The sequence below is a fragment of the Anopheles darlingi genome, chromosome 3 (assembly GCF_943734745.1).
Source record: "Anopheles darlingi chromosome 3, idAnoDarlMG_H_01, whole genome shotgun sequence".
NCBI lineage: Eukaryota > Metazoa > Arthropoda > Insecta > Diptera > Culicidae > Anopheles > Anopheles darlingi.
Window position 1 is genome coordinate 46,164,542 of NC_064875.1, and position 17,500 is coordinate 46,182,041.

At 51.7% G+C, this 17,500-nt stretch overlaps 5 protein-coding genes across 7 annotated transcripts in view; 2 read left to right on the top strand and 3 right to left on the bottom strand.

Annotated features, from left to right (window-relative positions):
• The window catches only part of LOC125954608 (glucose-6-phosphate exchanger SLC37A2), a 2,676-nt gene extending 1,312 nt beyond the window's left edge, over positions 1-1,364 (bottom strand). Inside the window, exons 1-2 of one of the 2 annotated variants that reach the window (XM_049685060.1) lie at positions 1,082-1,364; positions 1-991 (exon numbers count right to left, since the gene is read on the bottom strand). The exon at positions 1-991 is cut by the window's left edge and continues 43 nt beyond it. In XM_049685060.1, coding sequence (XP_049541017.1) covers positions 1-917 — 917 coding nt within the window. In that variant the 5' untranslated portion in view covers positions 918-991; positions 1,082-1,364. The remainder of the gene's footprint in view (positions 992-1,081) is intronic. The other variant, XM_049685059.1, reaches the window with a different exon arrangement.
• Positions 1,365-1,735: 371 nt separating this feature from the next.
• On the top strand, positions 1,736-3,210 carry LOC125954639 (syntaxin-17). Its single transcript, XM_049685105.1, has 2 exons — positions 1,736-2,196; positions 2,271-3,210. Exons 1-2 carry the CDS (start codon positions 1,881-1,883, stop codon positions 2,912-2,914), a joined length of 960 nt encoding a protein of 319 aa, XP_049541062.1. The 5' UTR covers positions 1,736-1,880; the 3' UTR covers positions 2,915-3,210.
• On the bottom strand, positions 3,155-3,814 carry LOC125954664 (uncharacterized protein C12orf31 homolog). The gene is made up of 2 exons (XM_049685143.1): positions 3,569-3,814; positions 3,155-3,501 (listed from the first exon to the last, which is right to left on the bottom strand). Exons 1-2 carry the CDS (start codon positions 3,737-3,739, stop codon positions 3,208-3,210), a joined length of 465 nt encoding a protein of 154 aa, XP_049541100.1. The 5' UTR covers positions 3,740-3,814; the 3' UTR covers positions 3,155-3,207.
• Positions 3,815-4,180: 366 nt separating this feature from the next.
• On the top strand, positions 4,181-6,459 carry LOC125954621 (uncharacterized). Its single transcript, XM_049685079.1, has 2 exons — positions 4,181-4,609; positions 4,839-6,459. Exons 1-2 carry the CDS (start codon positions 4,431-4,433, stop codon positions 6,004-6,006), a joined length of 1,347 nt encoding a protein of 448 aa, XP_049541036.1. The 5' UTR covers positions 4,181-4,430; the 3' UTR covers positions 6,007-6,459.
• LOC125954622 (myb-like protein Q) overlaps positions 6,307-17,500 on the bottom strand; it is a 17,053-nt gene continuing 5,859 nt past the window's right edge. For both annotated transcript variants that reach the window (XM_049685081.1, XM_049685080.1), the window contains 5 exons: positions 7,203-7,393; positions 6,891-7,112; positions 6,719-6,810; positions 6,530-6,640; positions 6,307-6,465 (listed from right to left, as the gene is read on the bottom strand). In XM_049685081.1, the coding sequence (XP_049541038.1) occupies positions 6,415-6,465; positions 6,530-6,640; positions 6,719-6,810; positions 6,891-7,112; positions 7,203-7,393 (667 nt within the window). In that variant the 3' untranslated portion in view covers positions 6,307-6,414. The remainder of the gene's footprint in view (positions 6,466-6,529; positions 6,641-6,718; positions 6,811-6,890; positions 7,113-7,202; positions 7,394-17,500) is intronic.

Genomic DNA, 17,500 nt, shown 5'->3' on the forward strand with positions numbered 1-17,500 from the left:
TCTACCTCTCCCCAGCCGCGAGAGCTAGAGGGGCCACCACCGACGGCGTTGGCGCCAATTCGTTGCCGATGATCACCCACCTTCTCCTGGCAATCGACGATATCGGGTCGCTCGACGAGGAAGAGAAACAGAACGAAACCGACCACTCCCATCAGGAAGCCGGGCACGATGAAGGACAGCGACCAGTCGCGCTCGACGTAGTGGGCCGCGATCATGACACCGAGAATATTACCGATCGAGGTGTGGCTGTTCCAGATGCCGAAGATGAGACCGCGCTTCGATTTGCCGAACCAGCGGCCAACGACGGTCACGACACCGGGCCAGCCGGTCGTCTGGAACATCCCGGCCATTGCCTGCACAAACACAAAATACCAGATCGTGTGCACGTCGTACACTTTGGCCATCCCGAACAGGTAACAGAACACACCGGACAGAGCCATTCCGAGCGCCAGGAAGTAGCGGAGCGAGACACGCTCTGCCACGAAACCGGCCGCGAACATGGCGATCGCGTAGCTGAACAGGAAGGCCGAATCGAGCGTTCCGAGCAGCGCGTTGAAGTCGGGTGCATCGAACGGTGGATAGTCGCACCAGGTGCTATCATTCGGAGGCACTGGACCACCTCCACCACCACCACCACCATCCGTTGAAGCGGCGTTGCTGAATTCCGGCGGTAGTGTGACACCGGAGCAGTTCCGGTGAAGCACGGACTTAACGACTGAGAGTGGCTTGCGCGTCATGTGGTAGCAGGTGTAGGCCAGATAGGTCAGCCCCAGGACGGAACATTTGAACCAGAGCGCCCGGTTGATCTGCCAGCGGGGACATAGCTTGGCCGAGAGGTAGCTAATCACGCGGATACCGATCGGGGCCTTCGGGTAGGTCGTGCTCATCCTGTGCTGCTGCTGTGGTCGGTAGCGCATTCACTACGGGCGCAGCACCTTCTCCTTGGCGTGTTCTGGCTGCTGGCGATACGAGATGACTACGCTGGAAGCAGCTAGCGACAAGTAAAACCAAAAGAAAACATCAATTAAATGCTTTCTCTTACTCCGATCAGTACACGCCAGCGATAAGCTTGATGACTCACGGTATTAGAACGCGCCAGCCCTCCCCCCTGTCCTAATCAGGCCCACGTAGTACGTCGTTTGCCACGGCGGCGGTTGCTGTGGAAGGCGATAAATCACTAGAGTAGGTGCCTTCGCGACAAAACAGCAACCCGACGATATTATCCACGCATCACACGAATGTCCAGAGAGTAGTGCAGAGGGTGGTTTAGGGGAGATGCTGGTGGTCAGTTGTTGAGATGCGGGTTCTTTTCTTTATTCTCGACCTCCCGTGTTTTCGTTACCCGCGTTACGTTACGTTACGTTACAAGCAGCTGCTTGTGCACCCGTGTTTACACGTAACGCGAACTCTGACGCCCGTTTTGTTCATTTTATGCAGAGAAGATTTGCAACCATAATATCTGTTTGTGGTTTGTATCGAGATTTGGATTTTCTTTACACTGTTCTATTCGCAAAAGTATACTAATTTCCTAATTATGAAAATAATTAATTGGGACTGCGTCGAAAAGTTCGAACCTAACGGAGAATTATTTGGTCTTTTTGTTTAATTTTCAGAAGGTAGTTTCGACTCGCAAATTTCCGTTTTCCACGATATGAGATTTTTGGATTTTATGAACAAATCACCTTTATTCTCAAATCACACACTTGCGCCTTGTGTAGACACTGCATATGCTTCATTTGGACAACAACAAAGTAATTTCGGAGAACGCGGAAGAGTTCTCTTTGTTTTACGCCGTATTTTGATAAGAATCTACGGAATCGTACTACATCGGATGTTCCAGTAGTTTATTGTGACCCCGTGCGCAACATACAGACGGAAATATGGACGAGGAGAGCGAGAAAATCCCGCTCAAGCTGGCCCAGATATCGATCGACAAATTTAACCAGGCCATTCCGCAGTATCTGGCGGTGCTGCTGAATCATAAATGCAACATCGAAAAGGCTGGCTCGATGCACCAGTGGGAGAAGGTAAAGCGGGAGCAGCTCAATGCAGCCCGCATCCTGAAACAGATCAAATCCACGCTCATGGAGATCGATCAGGTGCGGATGCGGGTGCGGACGAGTGACCATGACAAATTCGACGCAGCCATCGAGCCAACAAAGAAGAGCGCCTTCAACAGCATGGCCGAGTATATCGGTAAGCTATGATTCGCTCCCTTCCCTTGTTTGTCCTTTCCACTAACTCTGTTCATCGTTTGCTTTACCTTACAGCTATGCAGTACTCATTACGAGATCAAGCGGCCCGTGAAACACAGTTTGAAGATGATGGTGGTGGCAGCACCTCTTCCGAAGGATACCCACAGTACGGTAGCGAACAACGAATGGCGCACATTGCCCCAATCACCACAAATTTCGACCGACGGGAAGCGGAAATACAGCAGCGTGAGGAGTGCCTCCGGCAGATGACTCACTTACAGCGTGATATGGAAGACATCCAGGAACTGTACCAGAAGGTGCACGTGCTGGTCAACGAGCAGGGCGAATCGGTGACGAAGGTCGAACAGAACGTGGAACTGGCGCAGGTAGAAGTCGAAGCGGGTGTGACGGCGCTGAGGAAGGCGTTGGAGTACAAGAAGGCCGTGTACCCGTTGGCCGGTGCCTTGCTAGGGACCTGCATCGGTGGACCGATCGGGTTGGTGGTGGGACTGAAGGCCGGTGGATTGGCCGCCCTTGGTGGGGGTTTAGTGGGTTTTGCGAGCGGAAAAATGATCAAAAACGTTGACGAAGTCTCGAGATCACCGGGAGCGGATGATGATGAGGAGGCAAACGATAGCGCGACGGAAGCGACCACCGGTACACCGCCACCGAACGGTGAATCAGGATTCGAGATAGTACCCGCAACATCGCGTACCTGACAGTTGCTGAACCTGTGCAGCATCCAGTAATTCCGAGCGAGTAAGCGAAAATACGACGTGCAAGCCACAAACAGCCACACCCATTCCTTCCGATATAATCCGCTGTAAATAGGCCACGGCGCTTGATCGTCTATTGGAAGCCCTTTCCTCGCTTACGTGCTGATGATGACGTATAGCTGCTCGACGGGTCACGACTAAGTCGGACGAGTCCAGTGCGTAATTAAACAGTAAATATCGTGTTTTGTTTGTTTAATGTTAATAAGAAAATGAAGCTCGCTCTGTTGTTTTATTCCCTACACGATGTTCTTCCACCCGCTCGTCTTATCGATAAAGTGCATACGTTTGCCGCGGAACTGGCGCTTCCGGGTGATCTTGCCCTCGCGCATCTTCTGCTTGCGCTGCTCCTTCTTGGCGTTGTACCACACGGGGTAGGTACCGAACTGATCGCGCTTGGTTTTCTCGTTGTACACGTGCTTCACGTTCGTTTTCGGGTTGACGATTTCTACGTACTTGTTCGGATCGACCGTTTCCTTCGTCTCCCGCTTCACGATATCATCCATCGCTTCCTTCTTCACTATCTCCAGTTCCTGTGCAAAGGGGGAATCAGATATCAGTCACCAGGTGCCACGAGGACCCCCGAGAGCTGGTGCTTACCTCTTCCTTTTTGTCCTGCTCCGTGATGTCCTTGATCTTGTCCATCAGCTCCATGCCATCTTCGTCGATCAGTCCGAGCGTTTTCTTCAGTTTCTTCAGCTCCTTGCCCTTGTTTTTCGCACGCCGGATGGCGTTATTCTTGTTTCTTCGCTTTTTCGAACGTGCGGTCATTTTGGCTGGATTTCTCTACGAAATTCACTTGGAAAAAGGCCGAACTTTGCAAAAACACCAAAATAAACGACGCAGTTCGGAAACTGACAGAAACATGCGGTCTCGCGACTTATCTAGATCACCGAAAAGTCATTCTCCGCTGAACCCCGGTCCACACGTCGCCAGTAAAACGGCACAACTTTCATCTATTTTTTTGTTTTTCCATTTCGATGGATACCATTTTCTACTGAATATGTGAACTAAAAGAAATGCACAAAATGTTTTTCTTCCGCGATGTAGGTCTATTTCTTTTGCCATCGTAGGGCACCTTAAATGCAGGCCGGGTTGCCAGCTGCGTAAACTGCCCTATATCTACAACCAGGTATATTAAAGGCACCTTTTCTGAAAACATAGCGTGAAGAGCGGCCATTAGAAAGAGCAGGAGAGAGCGAGCTGCTCTAGATCACTCTGACGTCCAGCAAACTCGTCCAAAGCGCGTCGCGGGAGAAGGTAAACAAAAAAATCGAACGAATTTTCCGCGATTCAGGGCCCGTTATCGTGGCCAAGTTTATTCACGCGCACGGAATAACCTCCGGTCCAGTCGCTGACTTCGCTGTTCCCCCAAAACGGACACCGACGGACGCGGCAGCGGACGGAAAGGAACGCGCGGCCGATCCACACGACGGCAAGCGAGAGTGAAAGAGAGGACGCCATGGAAGTAGATATGCGGTTGGTACTGGATAGAACGAGTGATGCAGACGAACTCTTGGAGCCCGGCTATCAGAAGGCCTACTCGTGCAATGTTCCCTACGTGACGCACGAGATGTTTTGGGACTTTTTCCTCGACCTGATGCGCACCGTGGCCGGGAACGAGCAGCAGCTGAAGGCGCTGTAAGTAGGGCGTAAGCCGGCGCTTCCTTGGATGCTGATCGGCGGTCGTCGGCCAACGGATTTTGGGCTGGCGTTTAGTGAATGTCAATCTGAATCTGGCAGATGTGTCATTCACCACCGCCGCCGCTGCCGCTGCCGTCGTCTGTCGTGTCATCTGACGACGGCCCGTGACGGCCTGCACCACCCACCGATTTGATAATTTTCCGTTACCACCCTCCTCCCCTTTCAGCCAGGATCTCACAGCGAACCGTACCGGCGATGGCGAGGATTCGATTGGGTTTGTGCAGTTACGGCGCGAGGAGTGCATCTGCACGGTCCGCGGACAACTGCACACAGTGACCCCGAGCGATGATGGCGAAAGCACGGAGATCAAAATCTATCAGCTGGCGGTGGAGGTGGACGAGCAGCAGGAGCGCATCCAAGCGGTGAGCTGCCGGGATTGTGATGAGCTCGGTTGCTGCCAGCACGCCATCATCTTGGTACTGTGGCTGCACAATCGAAACCAACCGGGTGCCTGTCCATCAGAGCGTGAATGCTTCTTCCGCACACCGTTCGTGACCTCGGTAGAGCAGCTGTCCCCGAAACCGGTACTGAACAAGACCAAGGCCAAGAACTTTATCCGCGAGATCGTGCACGGACTGCAGACGGAAGACATTGACTGTCCGCTGCGGTGGAACTTCTCGTCTGGCACCAAAAAGTTCTCCAACATCTCGATCCACGAGCTAATTATGCTGGCCATCAAGAACCAGTACACGGCCGATCAGTTCCTGGAGCATGCGATCGCCGTCGTGGCCTCCTGCGGGTCGACGCTGGCAGATAAGGTCAAGTTTCAGCCACGCTGTAATGCCTGGTTCCAGGAGCTACGATACGCACGGATCACCGGAGCGAAGGTGTACGATTGCGTTAACCTCACCGTCTCGCCACCCGTCCTGTACGAACTCATTCTTGGCTGTAACAAGGAGATCGATGCGGCAACCCAGCGCAAGAAGCTCAACATCCGGCAGCGGCTCGAGAAGTACACGAAGACGGTGTACGAGAATCCGCGCATTACGATGAACACCACGTATCCGGTCGTATTCGACATCCCGGACGGTATCTGCCAGTCGCACGTGGTCGAGATCAAGTGTCCGCGCTCGGTCGAGCACATGAAGAAGTACGTGACGGAAGACGGTAGCATTAATGAGAAGTACTACCTCGAAATGCAGGTACACATGCTGCTGTACGGCAAGACGGCGGGCGTTGTTTGTGTGGCCGATCCCGACTTTGACACCAACAGCGAGCTGTACATGCACTCCTTTAACCTCAACAAACCGTTCGCGCTCAAGAACCTGGCGAAGGCGATGGAATACTGGAAGAACAATATCTATCCCGAACTTTTCAATAGCTGGTCCGAGTGAGGCGCACCGACCAGGGCAGTGACTGGAATCGGAATTCAGGATTGGTTGGCCAGATAAGCTTTCGGATGTCCGGGGAATGTCCTTTCGAAACACCGAACTGAACCGGGTGTCCGGGTTGGAAGCCGTGTAGAGGAATATCTTTAGTAATATCTTATGTTTTAATCTTCCTCCTTTGACATGATAACACACGATAATGTCCACAAACACACACATACATACATACATACAAACGTACACGTACAAACATACATACAATCGAACACAAACACACCAGCGAGCGGCGGCAGATGCATGGTTTAGCATTTTAAGGGACAATAAATGTAAGATTTCCACTCCAATACCGTCTCCAGTTCTTCTTTGTGGCAACTTTATTCTTTACTCCCAGGCAGTGGTGGCTCTGTGTCGGGTTCAGTGTGCTGTCCGTTTACCGTATTCGGGCGAGGGGTACATCCTTTGTGCCTGTAGTGCCGCCGATGGGAAGAAATGGATGAAATCGATCGTATTGATGAGCAGTTCCACTTACCAATCGAGCAACCTGTGATTTGAGCACCGATACGGCCTCCATCGTGTACTGGACCTTCTTCGCCAGCTCCTGCTTCTCGTTGAACGTGCGCCGTTCCTCACGCGACAGCATCTGTAAGGGCATTAGAGGTAGGGAAGGAGTGCAAAGATACTTGCCGATCGGCCTCAGTGCGGTCAGCCCAATTCTCACCTGTTCCAGCTTCGTTATCCGCGTATCGAGACTGTCGTAATCCACGTCGTTCTCCATATCGCGCGCCTCTGTCGCTATGTCGTTCGTTTCATCTAGCAGAGAATGGAGATCGAGAACGCCGTTTATCACCACATTCTCAATTACATCGCTGCGAGCTGTGTGTTATGCTTACCAATCTTGCGGCAGGTCTGTCGATCGCTCTGCAGCATGAACCCGTCACGGCACGTGCAGTAGTACGAACCTTCCGTATTGTAGCACGTCTGATCGCACGGTTTAAACTCGCGGCACTCGTTCACATCCTGTTCGCAGTGCGTACCGGTGAAACCCTTCGGGCAGGAGCATCGATCCGGTGCTACACACTGTCCACCATTCCGGCAGGCCGTTCTGCAGACGGCTAATGTTCGCGGGCGATAAAAAAGAGGAAAAAAGGAATAACGATAAGAAAGGGAATTCATATGCAATGGTGGCCATTGCGAGTGTTTACGCTTAAAGCATCCATCGGCCACGGTAGTCGTTGTTTCCCAGCCACGGCAGCACACCTCACGCTTGATCATCGGATAGCTGTAGGTGCGGTGGCTGCTGCTGGCACAGTTCGTCGGATCAGTGCACGGTTGTGCCGGATAGTGCGTCCGAACCAGCGACTTGCGGTACGCGTACACGGTACAGATGTTTTTGCTGAAACGATCAAGAGTATGGTAACAGAAACGTGTTCGTGAAGTAGTCTAATTCTCAAGGTCAGACCGGATGGCCATTAACACAATTTTGCTCTAAAAAGGAACGGAATTCGTCGTTTATAGGAGGGGGCCGGGGAATGGGTGTAAATGGTGAAGAACATCGAGACTACCATTAGGCTAGAACACTGGAACATCATCGCTGGCGCTTCTTCTCCCTTTTTCCTCTTTCCTGCCTTTCGGTCATCTTTTCGCTAGAATCCGTCAGACAGTAGAAGATCTCACCAGAAAGGATCGTTTCCTTGGTTCGTCGTTATTGCTTGCTAAACGCTCGCGATCATGATGGTAGATCGCGAGACGAAGCGAAGCTAAGACAGAAAAGGGACTCAAAATAACGATCCACATCCACTTATGTCTCCATTAAGGAAGTAACAGCGCGCGATGGCCGGGGCAATGTGCCGCTGTTGTGTGCATCGCGATCGTGAGCCATCCCCCGATCACCCCCCCGTTGCTCTGTCCCATATCGGCGGTAGCCACTCTAAGCGATGATCCCACGGATCGGTTTGCTAATTTTAGGAAATAAATTAATTCCCGCGATCGGTGAATCCCCCACCCTGCCTCAGCATCTTCCCCACAGCTTCTTCGGACAGTCTGATGTCTCTCTCTCTCTCTCTCTCTCTCTCTCTCTCTCTCTCTCTCTCTCTCTCTCTCTCTCTCTGCGATCGTATCTCTCTCTAAAAATCATTCACGATCGTCAGCAGCTGCAGATGCAGGGGACGGTGCGAGCTGTGCCGAGTGTTTTGAGTGATCATCCGTCTAATTGCCACCGTCCACTGCCCCCCGTCACCGCAGTCAATCGATTCCCAATTATCAAATCACGGCCATCAGCTCAGAGAGCGAGGAGAGCGTAGAACATGTGAGCATCTCGAGAGTGGGTGCGCGATTTTCGATGGCGACAAAATGGGTGCGGTGACCACTAGCCCCCCTTTGCGTCGGTGATTTGCATCATTTTCTCCCTGCTCCAATGATGATCCTGCAGAGAGTGTCCCCAAAACACACACTCTCTCACTCTCTCACTCTTTCTCTCTATCTGCCTCCTGCCTTTCTCTCTTTCTATTTCCGTCTACTCTCACGGTCGCGCGGCGTGGCGCGGGTTGTCTTTTTTCGTGGCCGTGTTCCGCCGCCGCCACCGCCCGTGGGTTAGTTTGATTAAAATCGTGCATTAAATCGGATCTGTCCGTGTATCTTGTCCGTGCGTCCGTCCGTCTGTCCGTCTGTCCGGCCGCTCGGAGACTCGCACGGAGAGTGTCCTGCCCGACGGCGGTCCGACATTTCCGGTTGACGGACATTCCGGTGGTGCTGGATTTGTGCCATTCACACAAGGCAAGTAAACGAGAGGAGTGGTGCCCTTCGGTAAACAGAGAGATTTTCGCGGTTTCCGCAAAAAAAGGAAAGGAAAGAAAGTGGAAAAGGAAACGAAAAAAAATATTGTGTCCCCAAAAACCGGTAGTCAGTTCGAATGCCGGTGACCAACGCGGGTATACTACCGCACACGTTCCTCGCGTTGGTTTTTTTTGTCGCACATTTGGCCGCTTCGTGTGTGTGTGTGAAGACGGATGTGTGTGTTGTGTTTATTTTTATGAAAATACGTGCGATCGTGATCATAATCGGTAAGAAGGAGCAACCACCGAGGAGCGAGCCGCTTGAGCTTGTGGCGAGAATTGTGCGCGCCTGTGTGTGCGCCTGTGTGTGTGTGTTGGTATGATCCACCGTTCCGTTCCGGAAGAAAATCGGCGTGAAATCGCGAGCGCAAGGAAACGAAGAAGCGCCAAGTGAAGAAACGTGTCGTGTGTGGTTCGAGGGGCGCGGGTGAACGTCGCGCAAGAAAGAGGAAGACGAGAACGACCCGAAAGGAAAGCTAAAATACAAACATTCCGCGAGTTTGTAAATCTAAATCCCGCGGAACAGAGCGACGACTGCTTGCCTTGGCAGCGGAGGGGCCGAACAAGAGGGGGGGTAAAGATGAGGGCCGGGGGCCCTGTTATCGACGGTGACAAGCGGCATTTTGCTTTATGTACAGCACCACTCGCAGCAATAGCAGCAGCAGCAGCAGCAACATTTAACGAAATCGAACCCAAGTAACAGTCTAGAGCTATTGGGTGGCGCGAGCGAAACTCCCGCCGGCCACCGGAAAAGGGCAATTGGCGTGCTCGCGGCACTCCCAAAGATCGGTTTTACATTGGCCTGCAACGCCTGGCGTTCCCGGGAGTGCCGATTTGTGTTTTATTAATAAAAATGCAATGAAATGCGATCACGCGCTGATCTTTTGATGCACTTTCAGCATATCGGTTAGCAGCAAGGGAGGCGTGGCGAGACGAAGGGAGTAAGCAGAACCAGAAAAAGAAGAAGAAGAAGGTCCTTCGCCATAGGCTGCGCGCCATGTTGATTGGCCTGCCATCAAAAACGGCGAACGGGACGGACAATAAATTTCCGTAATGCGATTTGCATATCCTGCGCCGGCTTTTGAAGTTCACCTGTGACGTGCGTGACAATTGGCCGACTGTCGATCGATCGGCACCGTGAAGATGGTACCGTGATCGTAGCCTTAAAAAAAACCGGAATGCATGGGAATGTTGGTGCGCTTTTCCCCGAGCTGCAGCCGCCAGCGGGGCGGAATTTGCCGTATTCCAATTAGGGCGTCCATTAGTGGACCAATTTTGTGCAGCAACCATTGGAACGACCTCACGCGGGGCTCATCGAAGCAGGATCGTAAATCATAGTCATACGTCATTGGCTTCCTCCGTTACGTTGCTAAGGAGCAACCAACCACGCATCGTAAGGGGTCGATTCGATTGCTAAGGAATCGCTTAAAAAAGTAAGCCATTACACACGCGCGCGCGCTCGCATTCGTCGTGCTTTGCATCGTTTATCGGTTCGGAATGTGATGCCCTTCAAAATGCGATCCAACTGACCCCTCGGCGAGGGTCAGAGGATCGAACAGCAATAAATGGACGAGGCCTTGCGAGGAAGAAGACATTCCGCAATCGACCAACTGCAAACAGCAATCAATCAGCCGGAATGGAAGGCCCGCTGCTGGTGGATGGTCCTGGCCCTGGATTGATTTCACATAATTTACGCCCGACCCCGTGTAGGAGACCAGATCCCATGCACTAAGGACGTGTCGTGCGAATTCTCGTCATGCAAATGATCTCACTGAATGGGCCTTGATCAGGACCGAATTGCTCAGGCATTTTGAAACCGGATTATTTTAAGAATCCCCCTCGATGGACCGTTAATTACCGTTGCTCATTCGATTCGTGCTTGATTGCTCCAAAATTCGGTGCGTTTCGTAGAGGTCAAATTGGCAAAACAAATGAGTAGTTTGACCTCGACCGCACGATACCTTGGAGGGGTTGGTGCGTCACACGATGACGAGGTAGTGGTGCATCCCAAGCCAAGCGCCCGTGTGTCCGTGTCGAGCATTCCCAACATCATAAAAGTGTCAACGCATGGTCGGACTGGTCGCTTTTCCCAAGAGAGAAGAGGTGACAACATATTTAAAGCATCAGCGCCGCGCGAGACAAATCATCCTTCAAACCGCGCCAACGCCAGTGACACATCGGGCCGTCACTGGTCAACCGGCGATGATTTGTTACCCATTCTTCGGATGACCATTTTTGGGGGACCGAAATGCGGAAGCATAAGCTGGGTGGGGAGGGTGGCTGGTTTGCCAGCCGAGCCGAGCGAGCGAGCGATTCGGGATGCTCGAAAACACCCTGACAGGTGTTACGACTGGGGCCATAAAACCATGTTGTTCAGGTGTTAAATGTGGCCGCAGGAAGTGTATGGTTCTGCTTTTATTATGCTGAAGATGAGAGGGATGGGTTGTCTACTTTTTTTTGCACCCAAAATAGCAAAGGTAATACATATTCATGAGGGTTGTAAACAGCTTGCGCTAGTGCTGGGAAGGAGGTTATGAAATCATATCTCGAATGTGAAGTGATTGCTGGACCATCATCGTGATTGATACGTTCGTTCGCTTCTAATAGAACAGTGAGCTGCCAGTGTGGTTGTGGCGTGGACGTGCAGCGCAAGATGTTCAATGATTTATTACGTACGACGTACCTATTGCTTCATATTACATGTCAGTACATGCAAGGAATAATCTATTTAAATTTAAACTGAATACTTTTTGTTAATCGTTCATAGTCCGCATTTCGGCGAGCATTTAATTATTTGTTCGCACTTGGCCAGAACATCTTGGTTCTATGCAAATTAATTGATAGATCTTAGGGGTTTATTTGTGTAAAATTCATTATGGAACTATTATTGAACGGTTATGAGACATAATTGCTATCGCTATCCATGTATAATTTCGTGTTCTTTGACGAACGTTGCACCTGCATGTTTTTCGACACATTTTATACGACTTAATGCTGGTTTGTAGTTCTTTTTATGTTTTTAGTAGTATAAACAGAACGCTACTTACTGATATTATTTTTGTTTGCTTTGCCGTTTTTAAGGAGCCTCGATATTCCCACACTGTTTGCAATATTTTGAATTGCTGATAGCGAATCCCACTAGGATGTATCACTACGTCCAATTTGTTTAATGGAATTCCATTCGCTACTGCTGCTGTTAAAACATAGGACATCTGGAATACTTCTGTAACGTTTCAAATCATTTGAACGAACTGAATTGCAACCGAAAACACGGAAGGAGACAAATGGAACTGAGGGAAATCTACAATAAACAGTGAGGAATTTAATGTGAGGCCCCGTAATTTGCAGCGGTAGTCAAACATTGGGCCCTATTGCGAGTGTCTTGTCTTGCAAACGAGACTGCCTTACTACTGCTGAAAAAACTTAGCAGTCTTGTTTAGCTTTTATGAATGAAATTGTGATTTTTTACAGCCTGATTTCAAAACAAATACTAATACTACCAAATTAATCACCAACACAATTAAAAAGCAACATCTTTCGCTCCAATGGCAACTACGACCAAGCCGAAAAAATATACCATTTTCAGTCTCGTTTTCAAGACTCAGAGTCTGGTGCCAAAACCTACCAGACTCTGAGTCTTGAAAACGAGACTGAAAGTCGCGTTGCCATTGGCGCGAAAGATGTTGGTTTTTGGTGGTGTTGGTGATTAATTTGGTAGTATTAGTATTTGTTTTGAAATCAGGCTGTAAAAAATCACAATTTCATTCATAAAAGCTAAACAAGACTGCTAAGTTTTTTCAGCAGTAGTAAGGCAGTCTCGTTTGCAAGACAAGACACTCGCAATAGGGCCCATTGTCAAACATTCAAATACCACGTCGTACCACTCAAGAGACAAATTACACAGTTCTTTAAGTTAACGATACGCTTAAAATGGTTACACAGAAATATCCCTATTTATAACTTCTTCTCCCCCCGTTCGCTGTATCCGGTAGCGAGCATGGCGTGCCTGCTGGCCAGAAGATGTCATAAATTTTCAATTTTACAATAAACAATCACTCTTCCAGACCATAAAATTCCGTTCCGCGTATAGAACGGCCGGAGGCCGCGACGGCAGCGCGATTATGACGTTCCCTTTTTTTTTTGCGAAGGACTTCAGGACCGAGAAACGGTGCAGTTGTCGGCGAAGGTTGTCTATGTCGGAACATGTTCCGAACACATGTTTCCACCTTACTCCGCATCCGCAATACTCCTCTCTTCTTACCTCTAGGATGATCCTTAGACTCTCGTTGATTCTCTTTCTTTTGCCGCGATCAACCAGCCAGCCAGCCAACCAGTCGTTAGTTATTAATAGGGAGGACGCGTGCGAAAGTGTCTACTGCTCGGTTTTCGCTAATAAAAAGGCGTCCGCGAAATCGGGAAACGTCACGTCACGCGGAAGCACTGGCAACGATCAGGTGCACGGCCACCAGCAACAGCAGCAGCACCAGAAGCACCACCACCAGTGGTGTGTGTGTGTGGGGCTGCTGTGAGTCATGCATGGTCCGCGGTCTGCGGTAGCCGCTACATCGAACCGAGTGCGAACCTCACGAGCGAACGCCCGAGGATACAGAATTTATGTTCGCGATGCACCGCGCGTCATCGGCCACTCGCGCCGTTCGCTGCATATTACCCACCGTTACCGCTACCGCTACCGCTTCTCCTCCTTTCCCGGTTTTCCCGCCGCAAGGAATGTGAGAAAATCATTTTGCACGCCTCGTTTGCTCGATTACATGCGATGCGGCGTCCGGTGCAGGCGTGGCGGCGCTGCGAGCGATGGGAAAGTGGCCAGATTGTTAACTGGCGAAGCTGATGGCGCGGGCAAAGAGTCGAAAGGCGGATGCGGAGCCGGAAAACGCACGTTAACAAGTTGTTCTGCCGCAGGCGACATCGTAATCGTTGGTTTCGTGCTGCCCATTATGGAGCATTTTCGGCAATTTTCATTCAGCGTAGTGATCTCGGGTATGCTTCTATAGTTAGCATATTAGTTTGAAACCATAAATGAGATTTGGAAACCCTTCCTTCCTAACGACATCACACACATGTGGCGAATCCATCCAGCAATTTGTGTTGCTGGTGATGAGATTTAATGACTTATTAGGGGAGCCGATCGAGCCGCGTCGATGCCCTGTTGTACGAAGGGGCAACGTCTAAGCCCCGAGTCAGTTTCCCTGCTGTTAGCACCATCTCGTAATGACTTATTGCTTCCATAATTCATAAATTTTCAAACCAAACGCCGCTGTTTCCCCGGGTACTGGCGTTGCCACGTTGGATAGCAGCGGGTCTTTGTGGTGTGTGGAATTGATTGATGGGTGATGGAAAAAGGGTTCTCAAGGGCCTGGAAATGGAAATTTCCTTTCCAGTTTGTTGGCTCACTAGCAGTGCACTCCGTGGTGCAAATCCGTAGTCGGAGGATCGGTATTCCGTTCTGAATCACTGCACTTAATCGTTCCGGCAATTGTTGTGATGGTTGTGAACAGTATGATTCGCTGCGATTTGCGGATTCCCGGCCATAGCAGGTGTGCAATGTTACAAAGATGAAGCTGGAGCTTTAATCGTCATCGATCGTCCCGATCGAAAGTAGGCGATGACTCAATGCGTTGCACTGTTGCAGTTGTATAAGGGACGCATAGTTGAGTAAATGCATCACCTGCTACTGCTGCTGTTGCTGCTGGTGCCATTTGTTGAGTTAACGATCATCGAAATCCAGGTTAAGTAAGTAACAACAACAGTGACAGTTTAATGGTCCATTTATCTGAATGCTCCCGTTTTTTTGTGCATTTCTGGAGACAGCAAGCAAATGTGCTTTCGGCCGCGAGATTTCCTTAAGCTGACAGCCCACTGAATCGAGCGCATTTCTTCAACACCAAATAACAATTGAAGGAAATTTGTAAAAAAAAAAAAACAAACAGATAAGACACTAAATCCCAAAGACCTGATCCCGGAGCCCGCATCATTCGCTCAACGAACGTGTGCAGTCCGTCTGTCTGTCTGTTTGACTGTCGGCCGTTCATATGCGTTTGCCGATGCTCGATGCTTCGCCGAAGAATTATCCGTTTTGTTGGCCGTCCGGGTCGAGACTGTCATTCGAGGGACCGTGGACTCCGCCATGGAACGATTTAGCTCTTCATCAGATAATAAAAATGAATAAATTTGATTTCCGCAGGCATGCAGCAGGCTGTGCCTGGGTGAAAAAGTGGTGAAAAAGAGCATACGTGTTTGCTTCGGCCTCCGACAAAAGTAAACAAAAAAGTGTGCTTCCAGCGAAAACTAGGGTAACGGCGCCTTCCACAAGGAAGCCGTAGTGTACCAGCAGCAGCAGCAGCAGTTCAGCGAGCCATAGAGATCGGTGGCCGAGCGGGGAAACACCTTTTGTTTTTTCGCAAAGCGACGCTATCGATCAGCTGGTTCCCGCTCGATCAGCTGCGCATAGTGGTGTGCGTGCGGTGTGAACGCGCATTATCAGTTGTAAACTGATAAGGACGACGCGTGTGCGTGAGACTGTCGCGGGTGTGAGGAGAAGTGCGCGTACTATAGTCGCCAGTGGGCAAAGTGAGTGGAAAGTGAGTGGCCCAGTGAACATTGTAGCGCGAGTATGAGTTCCTCCTCAAAACAGGAGCAAGAGGCGGCGTTTAAGCGCAGCGATAAAATGTCGCGGTCTCCGGCGAAATGTAGAACGAGCTGCAAGCCATCGCCGAAGGCAACTGCGGCGGAGCCAGCAGCGCCCTTTGTGCGGTGCCAAGCCGCCAAGTCAACGAAAAGTGGACAGGATCTAGTGAAGGCGATAATCGAGTCGACGGACCGGATCATCGCGCTGGCAAAGACTCGGCAGTCAGGACCCCTGCTTGACGTCTACCAGCTAGCGGTCCAGCAATTGGCAGATCTACGGATCGTCCAGGCTGCCTTTCGGAAGGAGGGCATAAGGGCAGACGAACCGGCACATCCGGTACATGTGTCCACCCAAACTGCTTGGACATGGGAAACCCGTGGCACGCAGACAGAGGTGCCTGCTATGGAGGTAACGGTGGTAGGCACTGCGCCTCCCACCATTACTCCCGCAGTGGGGAAACGTCAGAGGAGCTCGCCCGGAGAGGCAAGCTCCTCGCAGAAGCGAGATAGGAAAGAGCTGGTAACGCCTCTGAGACTGCCGAAACCACCGAAAGCGCCTGCTACGGTGGAGGCGGTGAAGGCAGCAGCGAGGGCGACGGAAACGACGACGGCAACGACGACGACGACGACGGCGACGACGACGACGACGACGACGGCGGCGACGACGGCGGCGACGACGGCGGCGACGACGGCGGCGACGACGACGACGGCGGCGACGACGGCGGCGACGACGACGACGACGGCGGCAGCGCCGGAAACGGTAGAGTCGTCGGCGTCGGACGGTTTTACATTGGTAGAATCGAGGAGGAAGAAGAAGGTGGCTAAGGAGAGGGTTGCGTGCGTAGAGAAGGCGGCCACGCCAAGCAGAGCACCGATCAGAGGGGACGCTCTGCTGGTCAAAGCGGCGCAGGACGGCGAGTACGCCGAAATCTACAAGAAGCTAACCACCGCGGAGGACACGAAGGAACTTGGCGAGTGTGTCCGCGAAGTAAGCAGATGCAGCAATGGCGGCATGCTGCTACAGCTTCGCGAAGGAGCCAAGAGCGCGTCCTACAAGGGGATAGTGCAAACCCTCCTGGGCGAGAAGGCCAAGGTGACTGCGCTGACTCAGCGACGCCTTGTGGAGTGTCGGGGCCTGTACGAAGGCGCCTCGGAGGAGGAGGTAGCCAGCGTGCTGCAGAGCAACTTCGGGCTGGACGAGAAGCCTGAGGTAAAGCTGCGTCGCTTCTTCAACCACAAGATGCTGGCGGAGATTCGTCTTCCGGTAGCAGACGCGGAGAAGCTGGTGAAGGCAGGCAGCATCCGGATCGGGTGGAACGACTGTTCCCTTCGCGCGGCGAATAGGCCCACCCAGTGCCATAAATGCTGGGGGTTCGGCCACACAGCCGGTGGCTGCAAGGGACCGGACAGGAGCCAGCAGTGCAAGCGTTGCGGAGAGGAAGGTCACCTCTCCACACAGTGCGTAAACGACCCAAAGTGTGCCCTGTGCCCGGAAACGGCGGACAGAAGCCACTATCCGGGAAGTTTTCGGTGCGGCGCCCTGCAGGCAGCTTGCAGGTAGTGCAGCTGAACACTAACCACTGTGAAGCGGCTCAGGAACTGCTGCTGAGGACGATGCAGAGGTACTCGCGCGATATAGCTCTGCTGTCCGAGCCATATAAGGTCCCCACCAAGGACGCCAGCTGGTGTGAGGACGCTTGTGGCCTAGCTGCAATAGTAACAAGTGGAAGGTGCATCATCGAGGAGCGGCTTTCTTCACCAACGGACGAGGGATTCGTCGCTGCAGTGATTGGTGGAGTGACAGTATGTTCGTGCTACGCCCCCCCACGTTGGCCTCTTGACCAGTATGCACGCATGCTGGACAACATAGTGGAGCTGCTGGACCGTCATCGTCGCCCCATCGTACTGGCTGGCGACTTTAACGCGTGGTCCACATCCTGGGGCAGTAAGTCGAATAACACGCGCGGAGATCGACTCGAGGAGGCAATTGGTCGTCTGAACCTGGTGCTGGTGAATGACGGTGG

Coding starts and splice junctions, on each gene's coding strand:
- LOC125954639 (XM_049685105.1), top strand. CDS start 1,881: ATGGACGAGGAGAGCGAGAAAATCCCGCTCAAGCTGGCCCAGATATCG. Junction 2,197..2,270: donor CAGCATGGCCGAGTATATCG/GTAAGCTATGAT, acceptor TTTACCTTACAG/CTATGCAGTACTCATTACGA.
- LOC125954664 (XM_049685143.1), bottom strand. CDS start 3,739: ATGACCGCACGTTCGAAAAAGCGAAGAAACAAGAATAACGCCATCCGG. Junction 3,502..3,568: donor AGCAGGACAAAAAGGAAGAG/GTAAGCACCAGC, acceptor CCCTTTGCACAG/GAACTGGAGATAGTGAAGAA.
- LOC125954621 (XM_049685079.1), top strand. CDS start 4,431: ATGGAAGTAGATATGCGGTTGGTACTGGATAGAACGAGTGATGCAGAC. Junction 4,610..4,838: donor GAGCAGCAGCTGAAGGCGCT/GTAAGTAGGGCG, acceptor CTCCCCTTTCAG/CCAGGATCTCACAGCGAACC.